The 20,191-nt window shown below is 35.6% G+C and overlaps 1 protein-coding gene across 1 annotated transcript; it reads right to left on the bottom strand.

Moving 5' to 3' along the window:
- Positions 1-4,242: 4,242 nt before the first annotated feature.
- LOC148300546 (uncharacterized) lies at positions 4,243-20,191 on the bottom strand. The gene is made up of 11 exons (XM_088274646.1): positions 20,063-20,191; positions 19,584-19,761; positions 17,741-17,903; positions 16,152-16,316; positions 15,232-15,413; positions 14,914-15,112; positions 13,609-14,826; positions 12,683-12,790; positions 5,569-12,556; positions 5,211-5,365; positions 4,243-4,968 (listed from the first exon to the last, which is right to left on the bottom strand). Exons 2-11 carry the CDS (start codon positions 19,728-19,730, stop codon positions 4,889-4,891), a joined length of 9,405 nt encoding a protein of 3,134 aa, XP_088130772.1. The 5' UTR covers positions 19,731-19,761; positions 20,063-20,191; the 3' UTR covers positions 4,243-4,888.

Genomic DNA, 20,191 nt, shown 5'->3' with positions numbered 1-20,191 from the left:
AAATGTCGTATATATAACGTCAGCATAAAAAATCTAGCTCCATACATCCTAGGAGAGAGTAAAAACATTGTAATTTTAGTTGTGTACTATTGTAAAGCTCAGATGGAATTTCATTTCATATTCTAATGTTATTAATAGCAAATTTGCTGAATTACTCCTGAAATTCTAGATAATAATTTTTATCTTGTTCGAGCCGAAACAGCACATTGTATTTATGTTTGTAAATACACAAATTTATTATTACGTAAGGGGTCTACAATTCAGTAAAAATGTTATCAATGGATGTCTCCCTAAACAGCTGAACTTACATATCTTTTTATGGGACTGTAATATAATACAGCAATTAAATTATGTACAACCTCATCATTTTTTAAAGACATAATATAACTCCCATTCAAACATCAGATATAAAATGAATATACTCCACATATAAAATGATTTTGTCTTCAGCACGCTCGGCTACCGTTCTGGAGGTCCCGGGTTCGATTCCCAGGGGGGGGCAAATAAATATAAGTGTTTTTTTCACTCTGGACTGGTACCTGAAGCGGAGGGCTGATCAACTTTCCTTCATGTCTTAACAATCAAGATAGCGCTGCATTTATAAGATGCAGTGCCCTATGCGCCATTGGGGTGTGGATAGGGGTTTGAAGAACACCTCATCATTTTTTAACTCCTACCACTCTGTAGGCCAGACATTCTGGCCCGTATGATTCTAGTAGGCAGCTCCGTGGGGCACAATGTCTGGCCCAGCGCAGGTATAACTTTAATCACTGATTTCTCTATCACCCAAGTATATTCTACCAAAAAATATTTCAGATTAATATAGTTAATATTATGTAACGTGGTCAGACGAATTGCCAGACAGAGTGTCCCAAAATTAGGGAACCAAAATATTTATTTTAATGGTAGAAAAACGTCGCATTTTTTTGATCAGAGTAGCTGATCAGTTATGAGAAAAAATGATCAGAGTGGAAAGGGTTAAAGATATAAATCATATAACTCCCATTCGAACATCCGATATAAAATGAATTGCAGCAAAGGTATCTCAGGTATTCTAATAAATACTAATGTATGACTACATGTCTAACCAGAAGTTTCTGGAGAGAGCGGGTTGTTCTATGCGAGGGCTCAGCTCAGATGGGCGGGGAATGTCATTCGTATGGATGACTCGCGCCTGCCCAAAGCTATTTTGTTTGGTGAGCTTCTCGAAGGAAGGCGAAAGCGAGGAGGGCAGTACAGGAGGTGCAAGGATCAACTGAATGCCACGTTGAGGTTGGCTAGGATTGATTGTGACTGGGAGTCGTGGGCTAGTTAAAAACTAGGCAGTTTATTATTTTTTGACATCTCATCAAAGATGAAGAAGAATATGGAAGTCTGGGCTATTACGGGGCTGATGACCAAAAAATAATACGAAAATAACTCCTATAATTGGAGATAATCCAGGTTTTGTGAACAAGTATTTGGACACACTCAAAATGTTGTAGGCAGAGTCTGCTTATGGCTCCGGAGTATCTAAAAAGCTGCGTATTCCAGAGGAATAAATTGATAGACGTCTCACGATTCGATCAGCTACAACTGTCATAAGTAAAGTGATCTTACCGCGCACCAAACATTGCAATCATGCCTTTGCTGTTGCGGGATTGATGACATGGAAAGGTCTTCCACTAGCAGTTAGAAACAGTGAGAGTGAGATTATCTTTAGAAAAAAACTAAAAATGCATTAGTTTCCTAAATCATTTCCACAATTTTCTTTTCCTCGATTTATCACAGAAAAGATCCCTTGTTGTAAGGTTGTATTTTAGGAAAATGGCAATATACAAATTATCCAAAATATTATTATTATAACAAGGGATGCTAGTTTTGAAATTACGATTCTTGTAAATGAAAATAATGATGTTGTATATCATTATATACATCATTATCTCAGAAATCGTTAGTTTTTCTTCCAATTGAATATAAATAAACTTAAGTGATCACTTTATACACTGTGTAACATTCAATGAAAATGATACACAAATAAAACCAATTGAATATTTTTTTCAATTTATTGTTTTTATTTTAAGTAATAAAATTTATACAACACAATAAAATACATAGATAAATACATAATGTGTATAGCACTTTTTCTCCCCAAAATTAATTACAACACAATTTTTCATAAAAATACACAGGAAAAATATATTATTTGACACATACCATAAAATAATAAAATAAAAATTGCAATTGATAAACTTGAAATCGAATAAACCTTTTATATGAATTAAAATATATACATAATACAGTGGATTTCCTTATTGCGATCACTTTGATATTGTTTTTTTTTAACGGCCAGCTGATAACATTGAGAAGATAATTTAAAATACATTTGTAAACAAATTATTTATAACAAAAGTAAAAATATTCACAAAATAAGAGTTGGCAACTTTTGATTGCAATAGACAGATTATTTTGAATAATTAAGCATGAGGGTTTGAGATAACACTGAGCAACTGATAACATTATCTGAGATCATATAAGCGGGTTCCACTATATTATTTAAAAATACAAATAAACTAACTAAAATGATTTTAAGATTTATATAAAATGGTAACTTAAACATCTTTATCCATAATACTATTTTTTTTATCAAACTCATTTCACTTTATTACAGAAACTATTAACACACTAAGGATGGGATAGGTATTTCTACCCGTTTGGTCGATTGATGCTTAAGGACGGGAAGGGTATTTATACCTTCTGCATCGGCCTCAGTCATAAAAGAAGGAATTATTTCATGTTTTTATATAAATACATATTATGTACCAATCTCTTTGTTAAGATCTCAACTATATGTCTATATTATCGAATCCTGTCGCTAGCGGTCCGCATGCGTAAAAAAATACCCGTCCGAAATGTGTTAATACACCTGTAAAGGAGCCTAAAAAAACCTTTTTCACATTGCTTAAATAATAATATCTAGCGACAAATTGTTTTTTAGAGACAACAAATGCTTTTCTTCCATTTTAACGACGATTGAGGCTCTAAAGCCTCAATCGTCGTTAATCCACACTAATCACGCAGTAAATCTTGTGCGTCTAAACGCACAAGATTTACTGCGTGATTAGTGTGGTTGGTGTGAAATCGTCACCGAAAGAGCATCTGAGTAGAATTCAGAAGAGAATGTGTTGGTAAAAGTGGCATGCACATTCCTTTAAAAAAGGTGACGCTATGGCGCTCCCCTCACTAATAGCGCTTCCATTTAATGGTTGAAAGTGTTAAATTTTTATTAAAAAAGTTAAGTAATAACAATTGCCATATGAAATAAAAAGACTTTTGACAGATCTGTATCCATCAAGTATGTATGGAGTAATTTTTCCTGGAATTTTTTCAAGAAATCTATTTTATACAAATAGTGCAGTAAATACAAGAAATATTTTATTATTCTTTTGAATACCATACTTTATTCGTATTATGTATAAGAATAAAGATATTTCTTTCACTATTTAATATTCTCAGAATACTGTTTCCATAAATGGCAAATATAATATTTTAAATTGAAAAAAACAACCATTTTTGAAATTTTCTAATTTTTTTATTTGAATTCCTATTTTTTTTTACTTGACACTAACACCTGTTATACTTTCATGTATTGTTGTTTAATTTAAATAATGTATGTATTACTAACTTTAAAATTTCATTCACACATTTCGTCAAAAAATATACATTTTTATATATATACCGGACATTTAATTATTAAATGTCTGTATATACCGGCTTGAAAATAATACTCCCGAGATGAAAATAATATTGTGCCAAATATTATTTTAAATAAAAATTAAGTTAAGAATGGTCCTCCAAGGGGGATATTCATTCCAATCATAAAGACACAATTCAAAATAATTTCAGAATTCACAACTAAACTGAACACCGTAAGCCTTATTTTACGAGAAGCCAGAAGCTCCTTTTAAAGTAAGAAAGGCATATCAAAGTCTGACTCATTAATATCACTAACATACAGGTATAATAACGTCTTCAGTACGAAATTCATCTTTAACAGCACCATTTCAATTGTTGTCAACAGGTATACACAATTTTTAGCCAAACATACTTTTTCCCAATCCATTACAATATGTTAAATGAAATCAAAAACATTTGTATATATGTACAGATAAAAAAATAAAAATCTAAATGCGCCAGTTTTATGAAGTTATATAGAGCATACGAGACTTGGGGATAAATACTAAGACTCAAAATTAAAATATATTTTTATTTAATTTTTATTTCTAATGCCTACTATCACAAATGTTAGGTAATTTATATGGCATTTTTAACACTTCCGCGATTGGCACACGGACTGTGTCACTGTCGATAATATCCATCTACAGTTCGGCACACAGTTGTGCCAGCGCAACACCCCAGATTTATATTGATTTTCGATATTCTAATCCTACAGATTTAAAGCTCAAAATTTTTATTATTCTTCTATTGACATCTATCTTAACCATTGTTGTCAAGCAATTTTTTCATCAACCCCGACCCTAATTATACTCGGACAGTCTGCCTCATAAAATAATACGGGAAAATCCGTTTGAGCTATTTCTCCGCCGTGGTGTCCGTACCACATCCGGGCAAAGGGTTAAGTTTGATTAGTTTAGGATGAGAATGATCAGACTAGGAACCGAATTTGCGAAGATTCTGAAAAATATAAACAACTTGAAAAGTTGCCTAAACTATGTAAATGTAGATTCGTTAGGAAACTAAAATATATGTTTAATTTCCAAAAAACAAAATGAAACGAGTATTTATCCCCAAAGCGGTAAGTCAATATTAGCATAAAGTAAAATGAACAAAAGTGGGTACTTCAATACTTTGAGTAGGAATGCTACAGACACATTGGAATAAGCAGCTTTTACATATGCACCACTTTCGGAGTTGTTTTGCCCCACAGCCAGTTTAGCAGCACGGTGGACGCACTCTGGGTATCTCGAGCTAAAAAAAGTACAAATAAAAACATCAGAATTACGTAATTTTTAATTATTTATTTATTCTAAAGATTCTTCTTCTTTTTCTGCTTGGTGTAGGCCTTGTGCCTGTTTTTAAAAGGGATTAGCTTCCTGCGACGTTGATTCCTAGCTGTCAATCCATCTCTTTGGTGGTCTGCCCGGGAGCTGTCTACCATGGGGTTAGCATTATTATAATTATTATTTGTAAAGAAAATGTTTCGAACTTACTCAATGTAAAATGGGCTTCCCTTAATCTGGCCGCTGCCTCCGGCGGGAGATTCTGGACATCTCTCTGGAGCAATTCCATTTGTCTGTTTCGATGTTCCCTGTCATCCTTCAATCTGATGTCTCTCATATGTCCCACCTTGTGTAGCTGAGACAATCTACAAAACACATCAATGTAAATTTTAAAAATCTTTTCAAGAATCGCGACAAGACAAAGGACGGTTACTGAGGCGTAAAAATAATAATTAATAATAAGTACAATTCATTACTTAATGCAAAAACCTCGCTAATAAACATTTGAATCACCAGGATTATTTGAATTTCAATACTTACAGAAGATCAAAGGATGTTTTTCACTTACTTTGTTTCTAAGGACTTGGCGTCTTCCGGAGATTCCCCGGACCTTTCTTCCGAATGTCTTTCGCTCGGCAACTGAGGTTTGCTCGAAGCTTCTAAATCCGTAACTTCCGACCTCTGTCCTTCCTTATCCTCTGCGGTGCCGGTTTCACTTTCCGATGTTCTCGACTGGCTGGAACTTCTCTTGCAACGTAATTCCTCATTGGCCCTGATCGCATTAGACAATTTCAGTTGTAAAGTATCCCTCTCTTCCAACAATTGCATCAGTTCCACCGTCAGCTCCTCGCAGCGGACATCTCTCTGGTGTAGCATATACAGAGCTAGATCTAGGTCGGCTCTCGGAGTCTTATCGAATGGATCCGAAGGAACTGAGCTTCTAGCAGCGGGAATTTCCGCCCCGGGTTTTGTATCTTCCGCAAATGTCACGTGACGCCCGGCCTTATTCTTGTAATTTTCTTGCAAATGTGAAATAGCTAGTTCTTCGTACGCTTCGGTTTGAGAAGCCAAATTTTCTCTCTGGGTTACAATTTCAATTTCCTGAGTCTCGAGAGCTTTCCTCATCCCTCGCATTTGTGCATCGCTTTCCGCAATCTGCGATTGTAGTTCTTGAACTTTCATATTCGCGCTCTTGCATTCGTTGATCTTTGTCTCCAATTGAATTTCCAAAGCCTCCGTTTTATCCCTCAATTCGGCGATGCTCTTTTCGTAAGATGTTCTCTCTTCGTGGAATGCCAGCCTCATGTTGGCAAGTTCCGCATCGTGCTCGTGGACCGTATCAGAAATCTTATTTTCAGCCTCGAACAGCTGCTGCCGAATGACCTCATAGTCTGAATCTTTATTATTTATGGTAACGTTATATTCGTACACTTTTCTGTTGAAGTTTTCCTCCAGTTGTTTTATATGTAGAACGGTCTCTTCTAGACTTTTATCTTTCACAGATATTATGTGTTCGTACTCGATCAGTTTTTGACTTCCAGATCTCAGTTGTTCCAACTCCCGATTCAACAGAACCACTTCACTTTCCTTATCTTTCAATAAACTTTCCCAATGTTCTTTATCTGTTAAACAACTTTCCCGTTTCTCTTGCTGTAAATCATTTGCACTACACAAGCTCAGGTACTTGTCCTTTTCGTGAGTAACTTTCTGTAATTGCTGTTTAGTTTCTTCGAGAACTATATTGCACTCCGTATACAAGTCGTTGGAATGTCCGAGCTGAGTTTCCAGTATTTTATTCGCTTCCCCGAGTGACTGTTCAACATTGGCAAACTCAGCTTCGCGCATAGCTAAATGTTGTTTCCACATCTCCGCCACTTCTGCTCCCCTTTGATCGATAGCGTCTGTAACGTTGTTTCGTAATTCGGCCAAATTTGAAAGGAGTGTCGCATTTTCCGAATTGAGTTTATCTATATTGTCTCGCAAATTCTTAGCGTCGGCTTCGTAAGAGTTAACCTTTTCTTTCAAAGAAATTATTTCGACAGTTTTCTGATCTAATTCTTGGGTCAAATTGTGAATTTGATCTGTAAATCTTATGACTTGCTTCGTTTCGTCGCTGATATTTTTATCATTAAGTTTCCTCAAAAGATTATCATATTTTTCACTGAGCTCTTCATTTTCGTAAGATATTTTTATTAATTCAGCTTTACAAGCGGCTTCTTGGGCAATTATATCCTTATGAATCATTTGCAACTCTTCATTATCTTTACGAACAGAACTGAGCTCCAACTCCATTTTATCTTTTTGCGTGGCCATTTCGTTGAATTTCTCTTGGAATTCATAGTACTCTTTCACGAGAGATTCGAGCTTTTCTTTTAAATCTGTATTCTCGAGTAAGAAGTACTCATTTTGATTTTTGGACTTGAGCGAGTGTTCTAGCTCCTTTTTCAGTTCTGAATTTTCTTTTACGCCGGTCTCTAGGTCGGCTTTGAGGATTTCGTGGGCTTTATTCAATTCATCTAACTGTTCTTTTAAGCTACTAATTTCCAAAGACTGAACATTATTTGATACAATACCTGATTTCAAATTGTCACAATATTCTGTGATTTCTTTTAGATTTGCATTCAAATCATCGTTTGCCGATTTTAACTCTGACAGTTGAAGCGATTCGTGAACTTTTAATTTTTCGATTTCTTCATTAGCCGCATTATAGAGTTCGTTGATTTCGGAAAGTTTGACTCTCAAAGTTTCATTTTCTGACTTCATCTCGGTTAATTCGTTCGATTTTTGATTTCTGAGTCTTTCTAAATCTAACTCCAACGATTTAGATTTGTTTATCGATTGTTGCTGTTCTTCTATAAAGGCTTGCAGTTCTTCATTGTCACCTTCGAGATCCTGAATTTTTTTATTCAATTCATTTATTTGACTAGGCGAGATTCCAAAATCTACGGCGTCTCGAGACTCAGGTTTGGGAGCGGACTCGACTTTCGGTCGTTCGACAGTATCACCTTCATCAGAAAAGTTGGAATCCCATTCCAGATTCTTAATTCTTTCATTTAAACCTTTATTTTTAGACATGCAAATATTCATTTCAATATCTTGTCTTTCTTTCATTTCCATCAACCTTTCATTCGCTGATGTGAGAATATCGATTCTTTTCAGAAGGCCATCTTTTTCAAGTTTTTCCTTATTCATATCGGCATTCATTTCTTTAATTTTTTCTTCGAATTTTTTTATTTGAGACGCTAGTTCATCTTGTATCGTCATGTCCAACATATTGAAGTCAGATGTAGATTTCACATTTTTCAATTCTTTATTTAAAATATCATTTTTCGACTTGAATTCTTTTAATTTTATGAGGGCTTTTGTTACTTTTTGCTGGCTCAGATTCAATTCAGTTTTCATTTTATCATTTTCTTCGGTTAAATATTGGATTTGGGACTGTAGATCGCGGATTTTACCGGAATCTAAAACAGCCGTGTTCTGACTCGAAGTAGTCTCCGTTATTTGGTCTTCAATAACCACATCTTGTCCTCCCCATCCCCACCCGTCTTCTTCTTCATTCACATCTGGTTTGACTGGCTCATCAGCATGACACAAAAATGTTTTTCTGGGTTGTAAAATTTCTTCATTCACCGGGATTGTATTGTTAGAAGGTGTATTAAGTTCCACCCTTACCGGTTCGGCGGGATCATGTTCAAAGTTACGAATCATGCGTTTGTCTAGATCAGACGGGCCTTCGTATTGCAATTTATCTGCCGGAATAATTTGGTCTTGTAAGAATTTTAAAGCTTCCGCATCTAACGATCGCTGTGACTCGACAGGACGTTCAACATTAGCGAACGTTTTCTGCACGTGTGAGGTTGTAATTTCCGTCTCTATTTCTTCGGGCGGTACAGCATGTTGAGATAGTGACTGAATTGATAGATTTAATTGTATTATCTCGCTTTGGAGCTGTTTGATCGCTAAATCTTTTTCGTTGATGGTATTTGTCAACTGTTCGCAAGTCAATCTGAGCAGCCTTTCAGCCTCCACTGCCTCTGATAACTGAGAGAAACAGGTTTTGAACTGACTATCGAGCTTTTCGATTTCTCTATTCTTATCTCGCAAAGTCGGATCGAGATCCTGCAAACTGTCTCCAAAGTAATTCTTCAGTTGTACTTCCGAAGGTTGAACGACTGCAGCTGCAGTTTTTACTTCTTCGAGACTAGAAATGAGTCTGACAATTTCGAGATCTTTTTCTTTCAAAACTAAAGATAATTCTTCCAGTTTTTTCTCCAAATTTGAAGGTGGAATATTTTTAGTTTGCGCGGCTTCTTCTAACTTGATGAGCGCACTCTCATGCTCCGCCTTGAGAAAGTCGTATTCCGTTTGTAAATCTTTTAGAGTCTGCGACTGCGCGAGCATCTCATCTTGAAGCCTGTCATATTGATCTTTGGACATCCTTCTTTGAGTTTCATAATTACTTATCTGAGAGTGGAAATCCGATTCCATCAATTCTAATTCTTTACTTTTAGTTTTAGAGGCATCGGAATACTCGGCAGATAGCCTTTTCAGGTCATTTTCTAAGTATGCGATGCGTTCATTAGCTTGAATTCTTTCCTCTTCGATGACTTGTAAATTAGTAATGTCCGCCGTTAAACGATTCACCGTGGATCGCGCACTTTCCAATTCGGACTTTAAAGATTTGTTAGATTCGGAGAGAGAATTAAGTTTTTGAAGGAAATCTTGGTTCTCATTTTGGGTATCTCGGAGTTGCTTTTGAATAAGCTCATCGTGCACGATGAGAGCCGCAAGTCTCTTTTCCAACTCGTCTTCGTGTATCGAAGATTCGGAACAAGCGGCATCTTTCTCGTGAAGTTTAGATACCAAACTATCCGTCTTCCTCTCTAAAGACGATCTCCTTTCTTCCATCGTGGACACGCTCTCTTCTAATCGAGATATTCTATCTGTGTGCTTCAGTATTTCAGCTTCGAGATTCTCAATGTATAAATCTCTCTCTTGTATCTTAGCGTCGTGAGCGCATTTGAAATGATCGTACCGTGTTTGTACATCATCTAGTTTCTCGAGTAAATCTGTTATTTCTCGCTGCTTCTCGTGGATTTCATTGTCTAAAATCTCAATTTTAGACAGTGCCATCTGGGTATTCTCTAATTCCTTTTCATACAAACTGTTTTTAGTGATCAAATTCTTATTTTCAAGCTCAATTTGGTCACATTTGGAATCTCTCTCCGAAAGTTGTCCAACTAGCGAGTTATTTGTTCTCTCTAATTCTTGATTACGGAGTACTACAGAATCGAGTTCCATCATAGCGGAAGTATACTGAGACTGCGCAGCTGTCAATTGACTTTGTAGTTCCGATCGCTGTTGTATGGAGGAATCGGTACTCTGTTCGATTGCGGACTGAGCCAAACTAAATTGGGAATTTGCATTATGCAAGTCCTGTTGCAATTTCTGATTGACAAGAGTAAGTTGTTCGTATTCGTTGACTCGCTCGGCCAGTTGACTCTTCAAGTCGGCCGCCTGAGTTTCGAGTTCGGCGCACTGCGCGGCTTTCTTTTTGATGTTGGCGGCAAACTTTTTCAATTTTTCAAACTGTTCTTTGCACTTTTTATCTAATGAGGAATGTTCTTCCCGCAGCTTCAGCTCGTTGGCTTCGTGAGCCGAACAAGTTTGTTCCAACTGACTAACTTTACTTCGGAGCGCATCCCTATTGTCTTGTTCTTCTTTTAAACTGTTTTTCAATTTGTCATATTCTATGGATTCCTTGCGTAATTGTAGTTTTATTTCGTGAATTTCTTCATCTTTACTGGAACACTCGGCATTAAGGCTGAGATAATCTTTGTATTTCTCTTCCTTTTCAACCAACAACATGTTCAATTGTGACTGGTTACTGTTTACGGTCACTTTCAAGTCTGCAATTTCAGATTGATGATCTAACAGCCGCTCGTTTAGTAATTCTTCAGAAGCGGATAATTTTTCCACTTCTGATTGCAATTCCCTTATTTTGATTTCATTTTCTGAAATAACGCCTTGCAACTGAAGAACCTTATTCTCGAGTTGTTTAATCGTATTAAGATATTGCGTACCTCGCGTTTCTTCATTTTCAAATTGAGCTACACTCGATTTGAGCGTATTGATGACAGAATCCAATTGACTTATTTGAATTGTGAATTCTTCTATTTCTTTATTTTTATTACTGATAACATCGTCAAATGTATTAATTTTCTTTCTCAGTTGTTCGTTTTCCGAACTCAAATACGAAACATCATTTTCTTTCGATTTTAGCCCATCATCTAGTAATTTGAATGTAGCTTCCTTGTCTTTTAAGTCTTCAGAGAGTATTTCCCTTTCTTCGCTCAGTTTAGTGAACTTTTCCCGGAAAATAACCAACTGTCCGTCTAAGGAATCTCGTTCTTCTTTGATGTGTGTCAACTGTTCATTAAGAATTTCATTATCCTTAAGCGCTTTAAGCAAATCATCTTGCGAAGCAACCGTACTCGGAACCTGCTTATCTTTTAACTCGGCTAACTCGGAAGAGAGACGATCAATTTCAATTTCTTGCTGTTTATTAATATTTTTTAATCTCAAAATTTCTTTTGTCAATTTCTTGGAGTCCTTAGCTGTTAATTTAACATTTTCTGATGATTCTAATTGAGCTGATGACTCTCTAACCTGAATGTCTATCGGACGATCCGAATCTTTCGATAATTCCGCAGTTTTCTTTTCGGTGGTAGGCGGACTCTCAGCAGTTTTGACATCAGTTTTCATATTTTCGTCAGAAAACAGTTTCTTGATTTGCTCCAATAGAGCGCGATTTTCCTGTTTCAATTCATCGATATTGTTGCTAATGGCCAGATTTTTGTCTTCCTCGGATCTCAGGGCTTCGGAAACATTTTGGCATTTTAATTTCAAAGCTTGGCAGTTTTCTTCCAAATTATCTTTTTCTCGGAGAAGTTCTTCTAATCTCGATGATAGTGAAATATTTTCGTTCTTCAATATGTCCAATTTCTGCATCACTTCGTGTCTCTCTTGGGTGAACAGATCTATCTTAGCTTGCAGTTCGGAGCTTTCGGCACTCAGCATCGCAGAGCTATCTCTTCTGATGGCATTCTCGAGAATGTTAGAATGACTCGGGAACTCTTTATTTTCCGAACGAGCGCCATCCAAACTCTTCTCGTACTGTTCGATTTCCATCTTTTCTTGGGTGGTCAGCGATTCCACCATTTCGATAGATTCGGCGGAGCTCACCTTCTCGGCGCTCAGTTTTTCCAGTCTATCGATCAGGTCCATATTTTCTTGGATATAGCACTCTAGCTTATTGTTGAGTTCCGTTTTTTCTTTGTTTAATTCTTCTATATTTGACAAAAAATTGTTTTTCTCCGCCTTCAAACCCTCAATTTCTGAGAGAATTTCTTTATTTTTATTCGACAGCACGTCCAGCTCCTCTTCTAACTGCGCAGATTTGAGCTCAGCCGAGACATGCTCATTTTCGAAGAAGGTCAAGTCGGACACTTTATCCTCCAGGGCAGAAATTTGTCGTTTTAGACTATGGAGCTCTGAAAAAAAGTACAACATTCGTAAGTAATAAGCGCCAGAATCTTCGATTTGCCACTCATATTAGAAAATACAAATATTATATTTCGAGTGTGTCATATTATGACCAAATTAAAATGTCCAATTACCTTGCACCATGTCAAACTTCTGAGTTTCTAGATCTGCAATCGCCTTCAGTCTTTCCTCGGCAATATTTTCCATTTCCATAAGCTTTGCATGCAATTGTGAATCAGAAACTGTAATAGGTCAAACAATTTATAAAATGTTGAAATTTAGGGATGAGAATCGGAATCGTAACCTTAGTAGTCAGTATACCCTCCGCAAAATATTTTTGTTTTCGAATAAGCCTCGTAAAAAGAGTTTTTCACTATAAATAACAATGCCTTTTGGTTTTTGCAGATAATCTACTAAATGAAAAAAAAATAAAGACCTGTTCTAAATAGTTACTGACTTTAGTTTAAAAACAGATTTTTATTATATCCCTTCCTCTATAGTCGACATGTATGTTAAAGGTGATAAATAAGGCTCATACGTGACCCATCGTGCATGGTATACATGTTCTCAGGTTTATGGCCTTATATCTTAACAAATTCATACAATTTTTAATTGAAAATAACTCAAACACATGGTCTAAAAACATATTTCGAATGACATCTCACAAACATTTATAAAATAGTTTAAGAAATCAGATCTCAGAATGTAACATTTCCACAATCCGAGTTTTAAGTTTGTAATCCACAGAGTAATTGATCTATTGGCAACGCAATATAGAGCAGACAGAGTGGTTTGTTCAGTTTGTAAGGAGCAATATTATTATAAACAATTATTTTTTTCTCAGTACATATGTATAAATACTGAGGTGTTGACAAATTTATTCAAAAAGATATTGAGGGACATTGTACATTGAAATTTTTTAAATATTATTCTCTGGCACAGCTCCTTAGCTATTGCGCTTAAATAAAAAAGACAGAGAAAACTTTAATCAATACAATAATGAGATAAATAAAATCCTTAAAAAATTGCTTAATTTTGCAAATAATAAAAGGTTTATCACCTCTGCCGCTGTCATAGTCAACCAGGTGCAGCTGAAGGTTTCCCTTCTCTTCTTCCAACTCGGCGATCTTTTGAGTCAACGCAGCAACGTCACTTTGCAAACGAACCATTTCAGAATTGCTATCGGAAACTTTACTAAAATCATCGATACTCTTTTGCATCTGCTTCACCTTGGCTTTATGGGAAACTTTGACCTTCAGCATGTTTTTATTTGCCTCGGCCAGTTCTTTAGTAAGCTTGGTAATTTCATCGCCGGCCACTTGGAGCTGTTGCTCGACCGAATCTTGGCTCGTCTCCGAATTTCCCGGTGCGCTTAGAGATTCTTCTAGAGCCAGTGATGAGGATTCTATCATTTCTTCATCTTTGGATAACTCTTTTTCAATAGGTTTATCTACAGATAGAGTGCTAGCCGAAATAGACGAATTATCAATAATTTCTTCATTGCTAGTATTAGCTATCAGTCCTTTTAGTTCGATACATTCGGTTTCTTTTTTAAAGAGGAGAACTTCTTTTTCTAGAACTTGCTTATTCAGAGATTGAATTATTATTTCCAGGTTATGGAGAGAATCGTGCAATTCTTTGTTGCTCGGTTCCTTGGCATCGCCGGGTTTTGCTGTAACATCGGTTTTGGGTTGAGTTTTGTACTTCTGGGAGCCTTTAGGTTTGGGGACAGCTTTTCCTTTCTTGGCCGGTTTAGGAGAATCATCTCTAGCTTGTTTCGATGGCGACAGACTCTGTTCTTTATCTTGGATCGCAGCCGGGTTCATTTTTTCCTGCAATTCGATGTTAGACTGTCTGAGGACGGAATTGAGTTTTTCTAATATTTCTATTTTTTCACTAAGAGCGTTCATTTCGTTTATTTCAGCGCTTCCCTTCTCTTCGTGCGCCGCAGAGTCACCCTCGGCAGATTTGATTTTCAAACTTAATTCGTCGATAGTTTTCAAATTGTCCGCGAGGTCTATTGTCATTTGATTTATTTCGGATTCCTTTATAGCCAGCTGTTCTTCTAATTGGTTATTATGAACACTAAGATTGAATCTTTCAGTTTCCAATATGGTGTTGGCTTCCTCCAAATATATGACTCTATTTTTACTAATTTCTAATTCATCCATTATTGCTTGTTTTTCCAATTTCATCTTACTTTCCATGGACGCAAAGTTCTCTTGCATTTTATGCATTTGTTCTTTGGTATCATCCAACAAATCGAGAGTATTTTTGCCTGAAATTTCATCAAAAACATTCAATTAAACAGGCTTAAATCAAACATAGCTTAAATTATAGATCAATGGTAGGTCTATGTATTTACCTTTTTTACTAAGATCAGCGGACATTAGGGTTATCGCTTTAGTTTTGGAATCAATAACAGAGTCCTTTTCTTTGCATGTTTCTTGCAGATCAAGGATGTTTCCCTCCAGGAATGTGATTCTATTTCTTAGTTCATTAATGATTTTAGGTTCGACAGTTTCTTCGAGTGGCGTTGATAATTTTACTTTAGTCTGGGTAGTCTGAAAATTCACAAAATAATGATCGAGTTGAAAAAAATATACATAAAAGACAAAATCAAGTTTACTTTTTCACCAAGAGGACATCCAAAAAGAGATTTTAAATAATCGGACCCGCGTACCTGCAAAATTTCAGCAGATTGATTTTGACTCTCTTCGAGCTGTTTTTGAATTTTGGCTAAGGCTACTTCCAATTCTTTTTCATTTTTAGCTCTCTCCGCAATCATCGCTTTGCGTTCCTTTATCTGTTGATGAAGCATCTTCGTAACCTCTCGACTGGGAGTTTTTACTTTGGTTCCAACCTCTGATATAAAGAAGGACATTAACAAAAAATTAATTCATTTCATTTTTTAAAAAAACAACAAAATTTCAAGTGAAATATACAGCAAAATCTAATTGTTACATTTTCTAACTTCTTACACAGAAAGATTATATTCCCACTTAATCCTTCAAATAAATCAACATTTTTATACCTCGATTTCACATCACCCGTAGAATATGTAACCATGTTTTTACAACAGTAACAAAAATATTTACTCATTCACATTATGGTAATGATTTTGTCTATGCCAATTTAAAACTAGTGAAAAACGCAGCTAAACAGACTTTCTTTACTTGAGTCTCAGTAAGATAAGCAAAAATAAAATGAATTATCAAACATTTTTGGAGCCGTAAGTTTAAATTTTACCGTGACCCAACTCCAAAACAAAATAATTGCAAAAAAGTTGTGTTGACCTTTTCAATGCACGGCTTCTACCATATTTTATCAAAGACTGATTTTCATTGAATCATTATATGTATAAAATCGACATATTACAATTGGCCCTGCGAGCACAATCCCTTATTGATGTTTACGCTTTGCACTTATTTACCAAGTAACAACTCTCAATAAAAATGGATGAATTAAAATTACAGATAAAAATTACAAGTGGGTTCAAATTGTAATTTTATTACATGCCTTTTTCTGTAAATTGCGCGATATTAATGATATTTTTACACGTAGTTTAGTACCATCAGCAGTAGTTATGGGCAATACACTTACCGGCAGACTTGTGTGGAACACTCAGAATAGTAGGGGAAGCGGTGGATATGGCAGGATTCACTTGGGTGGTAGAGGTAGATGATACAACATCCGAACTAACATCGGGGACAGGAACATTCATGGCTTCAAGGGGCACTTCAGGAACTACTACAGGTGCAGTCGATACTGAAAAAAATAAAGCCAAGACATTAAAACCACAAAACATGTAGAGGTAAACCTTGTGCAACGCCGGCATCTCTCGGAAGGGAACCACGGTGTAAAAAGAACACAAATACATATAATAGACGATATAAGGTTAGGTTCCGTACCAAAATTCTAATGACAATCTAGCATGTTTATTTAATACATAGCCTATATATCGTAGTCGTACAGGAGAAAGTGACCAAATAACAAAACGTAAAATGTTCAGGAGAGCCATTTAAGTCACTTCTGCTTGGCAAGAAAATAAACATCAATGCAGTTAGTCATTTTTAACAAGTCAATATAATACTTCCATGTTTAAAATCGCTTTGGGATTTTTTCCAGGGCAATATTAAGCTAGTAAGATATTAGATAGTTAATAATCACGTTTTTGTAAAAAATGCACTTGGTCACTTTCTCATGCATACATATCGCGCAGTCCTTTCAAGAACGTCATAAATCAAAATATGTACTTGATTTTTCAGGAGAACGTTTTTAAAGTTTAAAAATATAATACAATGTATTAAAAATAAATATCAAGCCACTTTTTGAACTTTTTACTGTGCAACAGATCTTTTTAGATAAAATCTGAAGGTTTTTTTCTTCATTTGAAAAATATTTAGTATTTTAAAAAAATAACTAAACAATACATTTTATTCAAAATGCAAAAACAACACTTTCTGCCCTGTAGCGGGTAAATATTAAGTTAAAAATATGCCTCTTTTGCTGGGATATAGTACATTTTCTGGGCATTCCGAAAACACGCACAACTGAAAATTGACGATTTTCGATTTATGACGTTCTTGAAAGGAGTGAGCGATATATATATATATATCCAAAATAAATTGTAAATGTATTTATCAAATAATGTTTCAATACGTATACAGATTGAAAAATCTCTTGATATTGTTAATGATTATTTTTAAATAAATATTAATTCACCAGTTCATCGGCACAAAATTAAATTCTCAGTCTTTTTTTGAAAAAAGTATATAATTTCATTTGCTTTGATTATTACTTATTTTTTTGCCAAATCATAGCACAAGGGTGAATGGCAGCAGTGATACTACGTATGACATTTGCTCTTCGATTGATATTTGTCTCGCAGAACTCATCTGTTAACTTTTCTATAGAAAAAAGGATACGAAACAGATCGGCCATCGGTTTTCCCTGCATTTTCTTTCTAATCCTCTTTTTCTTCTTCTTTGGGATTTTATGATTGCGATCTAATTCCTCCATTAACTCTTCAAATTCTCGATTAGGAAAACTCAACGGCCGGCACCAACCTAATTACGGCGTAATTGTGAATTGGCGTAAGTCAAACCAACGCAAAACGAGGTTCACCTGCACATATGTTTTTGCATTTGAATTGTTTGGTATTTTGAAAGGCTTTTTAAGTTAAGGAATACCTGATGGAACGGGGGCATTCTTCAGTTTAGTGCCTTTGGCACGATCGCGAATTCGGGCTAACTGGGAAACGCACTTTTCCATCTTCAACCGGGATGATGCGATTTTCTGCGTGCGGGCGGCTTCCTCCGCTATCACCATCTCTTTTAAATGTGAGATCATCACCTAAAACACGACAAGCCCGGTTGTAATGCATGCGCCAACAGGTTGAGATAGGGAATATAGCACTAGCTTGTGTATTTGTATCGGGCTGTGATCCCGTGGTTAGTATCGTGGACTCTTGAGTCAGAGTTTCTCAGTTTGAACCCACTCTACCACAATTTGATACCTATTTCTAATAATGAGCTGCGTAGGCTCACGGAAATACTATGAAATTGAAGTATTTTTGTAAATAATAAAAACATAAGAATATTTATATTTTTTTTAGATATAAAAAAATGAGACAGTGCTAATTTATAAGAGTTTGTCGAGACTAGGAGGGCGAGGTAAAATTATTTTATTAATTTATTCAGCAGTCACTTAGTAAAATTTATCCATGTTTAATTTAAGTTTTGCTTGGTAAATACCACCATTTCTTAACATCTATTGTTACACGTGTTTCGATGCATTCCGCATACGGTGTTTGAAAATGATGCAGAATGCATCAAAACACGTATCAAAATAGATTTTGAGGTAATTAATAGTGGTATTTACTAAGTAAAACGTAAATTAAAAATGATTTTTCTCTGATTTGTCGACTTCTCACCATGGGAGTTCAAACTTAACTTACTAACTAGTTTTTTTTTTATCATTTAAGTTTTTAAAGTTGATACATATGTAAATAAATATATAACAGCTAGGAGAAATACTATAAAATGTGCATAGCGATCAATGGAATGGCAAATGTTTGGCATAAGTCTGAGAGATAAAATTAACTGAAAACATAAAAAAAGAGGAGTAGGTTGATCATAAAAAAGATGGGCTGATGACATAATTCCTGTCGCCGGCAAAATTGGACAAGAGTGGCCCAAGAAAGAGAAGCGTAGAAAAATGTGGAAGAGGCATCCAGCAGTGGAGAGATGGCTGAAGAAGAGAAGAAGATGAGAAATACTACAGTAAAACATTTAGCCTACATACAATTGTAGCACTACAAACATATGCTACGATTGTAATATTCACACAATTTTGTTGTGGTAGGTGTTAAATGTAGCGTTCATTGATATAATTGAACGATACATTTCTATGATTATATTGTGTGAAGTTAACTACAGGAAGTATGGAAAATATAGCCAATGTACTGGATGTAACATACATGGCAGCTCTCACGACCTTCAGACTACCTAATGTAGCATTTTACTGTGTTGAGCCACACACTACCTTCGACACCTACATAGTTTGTACGAAAACTAAAACGAATCTAATAAATATAAATCTGTGTAACTTCATATGAAACAAAGCGCTACATTAAGCGACCTTGAGGTAGTATTCACGGAAATCATCTTCTTCTAACCCTTATCTGCACCCATTGGTGCATAGGGCACTGCATCATATAGATGCAGCGCTATCTTGATCGTTAACACATGAAGGAAAGGTGTAAAGGATCAGCCCTCTGTTTCAGGTACCAGTCCAGGGTAATAATATTAAATAAATATTAGAGTGAAAAATAACTTAATATATTTATTGAACCCCACCCTGGGGATCGTACGGTAGCCAAGCGTGCTGACCATTACATCACGGAGGCGGATTTCCTTCACGGAAATAGCACCGCATAAATTATCAAAACTTAATATTATTTTTAATTTCATTTCATGGTTACAAACTGTGTTGACTCATCGCAAACTTAATGGGATAAAGAAAATCACTGACCTGTTGCTGAGAAAATCTTTCATTAAGATCGTCCATTTCAGCGACGTGAGAACTCTGAGATGACATCGCAGAACTATGGGGGTTCGGACTTTTATCGACTTCTTCATCCTCGCCAGGCCCAGGGCCAGCGGGGTCGTTTTCGGACATTGTTATCGAATCAATCTATTACCGGAAGACACTAGAAGCGAATTCATAAAGAAAAAAACAATTAGAAATTCGTTTCAAACCTCAGAATTCGGTGTAGGTGCAGAATAAGGTCATTGGTGTTCACATTTTCATTTTAACGTAACCGTAATTGTATACATTTCAAACCTTACTAAACAAATCATATTTATACATACAACAAAACGTATTCTTTTGTACAAAACCTAAATATACAGTATTTTTCGAAAATATATATATGGAATGACGTAGTTCATAACATTGCGAAAATACTAATTGAAGCCATTCAAGCAACTAAAAACAAGATAAATACTTACAAATTTTATTTTCTAGCAAAGAAATTAACATATTATCAATATAACAGATAGAGTTTAAGCGTTTAAACGCATAATATTTTCCGATCATTTGTTATTTTACTCTGTCAGATTCCATATTGCCAACACGTC

This window comes from Brachycentrus maculatus, unplaced genomic scaffold (genome assembly GCF_059751285.1).
Source record: "Brachycentrus maculatus isolate JH-2025_06_01 unplaced genomic scaffold, ASM5975128v1 h1tg000696l, whole genome shotgun sequence".
Taxonomy (NCBI): domain Eukaryota; kingdom Metazoa; phylum Arthropoda; class Insecta; order Trichoptera; family Brachycentridae; genus Brachycentrus; species Brachycentrus maculatus.
This window is presented reverse-complemented; position numbering and strand designations above follow the sequence as displayed.

What these genes read in the sequence shown, in the direction of transcription:
- LOC148300546 (XM_088274646.1), bottom strand. Translation starts at nt 19,730, where the DNA reads ATGTCCGAAAACGACCCCGCTGGCCCTGGGCCTGGCGAGGATGAAGAA. An exon ending in TGTTCCACACAAGTCTGCCG is followed by an intron (nt 15,414 to 16,151) that starts GTAAGTGTATTG and finishes TCTTTATATCAG; the next exon opens with AGGTTGGAACCAAAGTAAAA. An exon ending in GCCAAGTCCTTAGAAACAAA is followed by an intron (nt 5,366 to 5,568) that starts GTAAGTGAAAAA and finishes TGTGTTTTGTAG; the next exon opens with ATTGTCTCAGCTACACAAGG.